Source organism: Phocoena phocoena, chromosome 19 (genome assembly GCF_963924675.1).
Source record: "Phocoena phocoena chromosome 19, mPhoPho1.1, whole genome shotgun sequence".
NCBI classification, from domain to species: Eukaryota; Metazoa; Chordata; class Mammalia; order Artiodactyla; family Phocoenidae; genus Phocoena; species Phocoena phocoena.
This window is the reverse complement of record NC_089237.1, coordinates 11,810,272-11,816,735: the sequence shown is the minus strand read 5'-3', so window position 1 is coordinate 11,816,735 and position 6,464 is coordinate 11,810,272. Positions and strand designations below refer to the sequence as shown.

Here is a 6,464-nt window from a genome sequence, read left to right as displayed (position 1 = left end):
AAGAGCTCTTTGCTGAAAACTAACACTCTGCCAGAAGAAGAGCTAAGCAAATGGAAAAGAAATCCCACTATCTGGACTGGAAGACAAGATATTTTTAACATGTCAGTTCTCCCTAAATTGATCAGTACAATCTCAGTCAAAATCCCTGTAGACAGGGCTTCCCTGGTGGCGCAGTGGTTGAGAGTCCGCCTGCCGATGCAGGGGACACGGGTTCGTGCCCCGGTCCGGGAAGATCCCACATGCCGCGGAGCTGCTGGGCCCGTGAGCCATGGCCGCTGAGCCTGCGCGTCCGGAGCCTCTGCTCCACAACGGGAGAGGCCACAACAGTGAGAGGCCCGCGTACTGCAAAAAAAAAAAAAAACTTGAAAAGGCAAGGAACAGACTGGGAGAAGATATTCCACAGAAGATGTTCCATAAAAAGAATTACAGTGATGGTCACCATCAGTCATCAGAAGAATGAAAATTAAACGAGGTACCATTACACATCTTGAGGGTGGCTGAGGTGCAAACACTGGGCGCATCGCGTGCTCACGAGCTCCCACAGCAGCTGGAGCTCTCGCATGCCCAGTGAGGATGACCCAGCGAGCCCACTGCTACCCAAGAGACATGCAAACACAGATCCACACCAAGATTTGTTTTAAGAATATTCATGGTGGGCTTCCCTGGTGGCGCAGTGGGCCTGCCGATGCGGGGGACATGGGTTCGTGCCCCAGTCCGGTAGGATCCCGCGTGCCGCAGAGCGGCTGGGCCCACGGGCCGTGGCCCCTGGGCCTGCGCATCTGGAGCCTGTGCTCCGCAACAGGAGAGGCCACAGCAGTGAGAGGCCTGCGTACCGCAAAAAAAAAAAAAAAAAAAAAAAAGAATATTCATGGCAGCTTTGTTCACAATGGCTCAAACCTGGCAGTGACCCAACTGTCTATCAGGAGGGGGATAGATAACTAGGGATGGTGTTCACACCGAGCTCTACTGCTCAGCAGTGAGAAGGAAGGAACCACTGACACAGCAAGCAAGGAGGGTGGGCAGGTGCATGAGTGGACACAGCTGATAGCTTTCCGCTCTGCAGACAGCAGCTTTACTTATCGGTGTTCTGTGTTTGAGCAGGGGACCCACAGTAGGGGCTCTCAAGCCACATCTGTCCACGCCTGCAGCAGTTGCTTTTAGAGTCCGCTCCTACCCTGATAAGCAGCTGTGCAGAGCTCTCAGATGGGGTGGGACAGCTTCCCAGTGCAGAAATGATGAACACTGCTTCTCTTCCTGCCCCACAGGCACAGTCGGTGTGCAGCTTCCAGGCCTCCACGAGTACGGAGCCGTTGGGGGCTCTGCACACACCACCTCGGCCGCCATGTGGGCTTGTCAGCACTGCACCTTCATGAACCAGCCAGGCACCGGCCACTGCGAGATGTGCAGCCTCCCCAGGACCTAGGGCTCCCAGGCCCTGCTGCCCGGACTGGGCCCACCCTAGCCCTCTCTGAAGCCAGGATTGTTGCAACCATGCCCCACCGCAGGCAGCCCCGAAGGCAAGGCGGGGGCGGCTGCCCTGGGGGTCTCTGACCCATGAAGCTTCTCAGCACCAGGCTTCCCTGGAGGGAGGGAGCCAGGCTGGTGCTCTTGGGCTGAAACCAGTCTCTTGGTGGAGGCACCGTATGGCCTCATCCGGATGCCCTGCAGCAGCTCCTACTGTGGTAGAAGGACTAGGTGCCTCTAAATCATCACCTGGAATTGACGGGGTTGGGAGGGCTTGCTGGCACCATCCACCTTTCTTTTTTCCTTCCTTTGGATGCTTTTGGTTCCCATGTTTTTGGTTGGGAGCTCTTGGTGACTATACCCCATTGCTCTGGGGCAGACCCTGCCTGTGAGGGCCACCTCTTCCCCTTCCAGTAGCCATCGTGTGGTGGAAATGCGTGGCCACGGGCTCGCTGCTCTTCTGTCCGCTTGGTCTGCAGGTGAATCTGCTGCCCGCCCTTTCCTGCTCTCACCCAGCGTCCAGGGGGGACCTTAAAGTCTGCTTTGGTTGTAATAACAGTTACCAGTAATTCCTGCGAGGAAGACTTTTATTTATTTTTTTTTAAGATAAAAACTGCATAAAAGGAGAGAGACTAGTTTCCACCTTCGTCCCTCCTTCAGTGAGTCCCTGGAGGTGTTTGCAGGCTGGGTGGGTGGACGGGGGACCCACAGTCAGGTCTCCTCACAAATGAACCTCAGTGCCTGAGACTTTCCTGCCAAGCCACACGGCTGGGACAGGTGCAGACCCAGGTAGTCCAAGCAGGAAGCTAGTGCTGGCTCCCACTGAGCAGGCACCCTCTCCGGGGGGCCAGCACTGCTGACCAGGCCTGCATGGGATGAGCTGGGTGGCCCAGGCAGAGCTGGAAGCTCTGGTCCCCTTCACCCCCCACACCATTCCTTCCTGTTGTCCTGCCCGGGCCCTGGCCTCTGGCACGGTGATGTGGCCCCGGTACAGGCCAGGCCACAGTACAGCAGCTGTGGGGCTGCTGCGGGGACGTTGGAAAGCAGGTACCATGCTGAGGTATGGGTCCAGGCTATTTCAGGACAAAGGTTGTGGTCAGACTTTGCATGTGCTTTGGGGTCCCTGTGTTTCCTCTGTGGTTGGGCTCCGGTCTGGCCTTTCCCCGGGAGACGTGGACATCCTGATGCCTCTTTGCCTTAACAAGAGCCGTATCTCTGAGCTGCACTGCACCCACCCATGGGAGAGGCTGACCCAGACACAGGCTGCTTGGGGACTTCATGTCTCTGTCCTAGGGCAGGAGGCAAGCCTGTGTGACCCTCCCTCACCCTTGGCCTGTGAACAGTGAGCACCTGGGCATGTGTTCACCTGTGGCAAGGGCTGTGCCTGGCACTCCAGGTCCACCTGGCATGGGACACCAAGTGGCCAGTGGGGTTGGGTCTGGCTACAGTGGATCTGTTATGGGGGGCAGGAGGTGCAGAGCCCCCTGTTTCCCCAGTTCATCTGTGGCTACCTGCCAGCAAGCTGGGAGGACCATCTGGCCCAAGTCATCTGCTCCTTTGATCAGATGTGAGTCTGCAGGGGAGCAGGAGGGCGCTGACCTCAGACCTCGCGGCCCCCACCGTTCCTCCTGTACTTGCTCTGGTCTTTATATACCGAGCTAATTTCCTTTTCTCTTTGACCAGTGTCCTGCTCACCCTGAAGTTCTGGCATCTGCGTAGTTCGTTTCCTTTTATCTTTTAGCTAAAGAAAAAGTGTTGTGATTTCTCTGCTTCTGGTTTTGAGTCACTCTTTGTTCAGTAATGCACTTTATTTTGTCCAAAGAGAGTCGGGCGTCAACATAAGGAGTGGGGGTACCTGCCAACAGGCTCGGGCCCAGGCAGCTTAGCCATCTCCTCTTGCATAGGGGAGGGGCCCCCAGCTCCACTTTCATCCTACCTGCCCTTGTGTGGACACACCCTCTCATGCCACCAGGCACCAGGCACCATAGCTCAGCGAGGAGGGACCAGGTGCCCGGCCTCCACCAACCAGCCTGCTCCTGGTGCTCCCACTTGGGGCTTGCAGGTGTGTGTCGGTTGGGTTTGTAGTAGCGTTGCCTGGACTCCAGCCCTGCAGTTGAACCAATAAAAGCACCTGAAGCGACCGCCAGCGCCCTGTTTGTCCTTCCTGGGCCCCAAGGCCTCTCCTTGCCCTGAGCCTTGACTTGCCTACCTTGTCAGGCGACTTGATGACTTTCCCCTCCACATATCACTGTTCTCTGCTGACATATTTAGAGTATTGAAGGGTAGAGATCCACTCCTCCTGCCCAGGCTCCTCGGCCCTGTGCTCCCAGTGTAACGTCCACTGGAGGAGCAGAGCCTGGCCTCCCTCCATGCCTTTTCTGCACCTTTTCTGCCTGTCAGCCATGTGGCTGCTCCTGGCCTCTTCGTGGTGGGTGAGGTGCACTCTGCCAGGCAGCAGGTGAAGGATAGTGCCCAGAATCCCCCAGGCTTGCACAGATGCAAGAGGAGCAAGGCCTGGAGGGGGCACTTGTCAAGTGACAGCCAGGGGGCGCTCCCCCTGATGTTCAGTTACCAGCCTTCACAGGCACCTTACAACCCATTCTGTCCTTTGGCCACTGGTTCACTGCTTCCTGAACAAGTATATAAGAAACACTGCCCACTGATGTCCAAGGGGCCCTGGGGAGAGGCAGGCCCAGCCTAGCCTCTGGACTGGGGCGGGTAGGCCCTCAGCACCTGGCTCCAGTCCTGTCCCTGAGCTTGCCTACTTTTACCAGCAGTGTCCTGTTCTCTCTGTGGCTCAGGCTGCTGACCTTGTTGGTTCCGTGAAGTGATGAGGTTCTGGAACGTCATCCCTCCCCCTGAAATCAAGCAAGTGGAGTGTACTGCTTGGAAATAGAACTCAGGGTCCTGCCACCCCCTTTCCTGGCATGTTCAACATGTTGGCAGGCTGTGCTGCCTATAAGTGCCTGGCACAGCCTGCAGCTTCCCTGCACATGCTGTGTGCTGTCCCTCCCCACCCCTAATGCTGTCTGGTGGTAGTTTGTCCTTGGGAAGATGTAGCCCCCACGTGTGGCACAGAGACCACTGACTATCCACAGCACGCTCTGCTGTCTCACAGGCCTCCTGCCACAGGCCTTCCATGTGCACCCACATGAGGGGCCCCTCACCCCACATCACCCCTGAGCTGGCTAAGCCCTTTGCTCTGTAACCTCCGGGGGGATCAGCGTTCAGGGCCCCCTCGCTGTTTAGATAGACCGTAGATGGTCATAAATCTTTGTATCACAGAGTGTGGGTCTTACCTGGACTTGGGGCCAGGAGCCTGCTAGCCCCCCTGAGCAGAAGGGAGTGGGACAGAGGAATGACCAACTTCACAGTGCCTGGCCAGTCAGGGCTGAACCTGGGAGGTGAGGCCTGGCCAGCTTAGCCCACCTCCCAGATGCACTTCCCCGTACAGTCATTTTCTCTAGGACAATCCTGGTAGTTCCCTTGGTGTTGGGAAATAGTCTGGGAGGGCCAGGTTGGGAATTGGTGTGAGCATGTGGCCACAAGGATTGGTGGTCAGACCAGCCAAGAGCACTTGAGCACTCAGGTTGGGGGGGTGGGGGTGGAGGTGGGATTCAGAGTGGTGTTCCTCTTGAAGGGACCATGTCCTCACGTCTAGTTCCAAAAGCCGCATGGGAGCTGGTCTCGAGAGGGCAAATGACAGACTGCAAATGCCATACTGATGCTGGGTCCAACCCAGAAACACTGGAACAGTAGCAGTCCACTGCCCTGGGGGTTGAGCACCAACCTCAACAAGGGGAATTAGAACTTTTGCTACTGGTTCTTTGTTTTGGCAGGTACACCAGCCTTGGTGAGGTCAGCTTAACTCAAGCCCAGAAAACACTTGGCAGCTGGGCTCCTTCAACTTGCCCTGTCTGGCCACACCCCTCCAGACGCCTCTTTCATTCATGGGTGTTTGACCTTGGAGCCTCTCCCATTGGCTTCTTAAAGGGGAGGGGTGTGATTGACCTGTCTGCAGGCACCATTCAGGGTCGCTCTGGGTCTGTCTCATTCGGAGAACTCTTGGCCCCTCTGATAAGCACCTCTCCCCAGAGCCTTGGAGGACAGGGTTGGGAAGGAGAGGTGTCTTGCCCTGTCTTCACCCTGACCCTCCACGCTGACTGATGGTGAGCTGCCCCCCTTACCAAGGCCCAGCCAGTCATTTTCTTCATGGTCTTCTGCCCTCAACCCAGAATTCCCCTGGCTTACCCTTTTTCCCCACTGTCCGTTCAGACCAACACACCCACAGACAGTTCGTTCAGCCATGAAAGAAGGGACACTTCTGTCCATGTTAAGCTCAGACGCAGCCGTGTCCTGGGGACGGGGTAGGCGTGGGTGTGTCTCAGCAGCTCAGAAGGAGGAGACTCATCCCTAGACCGAGGGCTCCTCCCCCCAGCCCCCGGCTGTGGTAGTGGCAAGACCTGACGCTGCCCGCCCCCTCCTGGAATTCGCAGATCTAACCGCCCCCCAAAACGCTAGAAGGTCGCTTTAGGAGCGCACCGTCCGCTCGGAGGAGACGCGTTCTGACGGGCCGCCGCCCTGGGGAAGTCAGTGTACTGGCCCGGGTCCCGGAGCCGGCCCGGCCCTCGGGCGCACGAGGGAAGCGCGACTTCGGGCGGGTCCAATGGAGCCGCGGGGGAGGACGGACGAGTGGAGAGACCAAGGCCCTTGAGCTTCCCGTGTTTGGCTTTAAACACGTTGGCCCTTCGCCAAACCGTTCTGTGTCCACTAGCTTTACCTCAACGGCGTGGCCTTCGACCCAGGGTCCCAGGCTCCCGCGGGAACCCCAACACCTGACGCGCAGCCGCCCCGCCCCCGGCTCCGGCCCCGCCCCCGCCACGCCGCTGTACGGCGGAGGCCGCGCTGCGACCTGGGCGGCCGTAAAGCGCCGCGCCCCGCCCCGCCCCTGGCACCGGCGCTGCGAGCCCGAGACCACTCCGGGGGCCGGGCTCCCTGGC

The 6,464-nt window shown here is 58.2% G+C and overlaps 1 protein-coding gene across 2 annotated transcripts in view; it reads left to right on the top strand.

Annotated features, from left to right (window-relative positions):
• Positions 1–2,082, top strand: part of NPLOC4 (NPL4 homolog, ubiquitin recognition factor) — a 50,716-nt gene extending 48,634 nt beyond the window's left edge. Inside the window, exon 17 of one of the 2 annotated variants that reach the window (XM_065897167.1) lies at positions 1,266–2,082. In XM_065897167.1, the coding sequence (XP_065753239.1) occupies positions 1,266–1,423 (158 nt within the window). In that variant the 3' untranslated portion in view covers positions 1,424–2,082. The remainder of the gene's footprint in view (positions 1–1,265) is intronic. The other variant, XM_065897166.1, reaches the window with a different exon arrangement.
• The last annotated feature ends 4,382 nt before the right edge of the window (positions 2,083–6,464 follow it).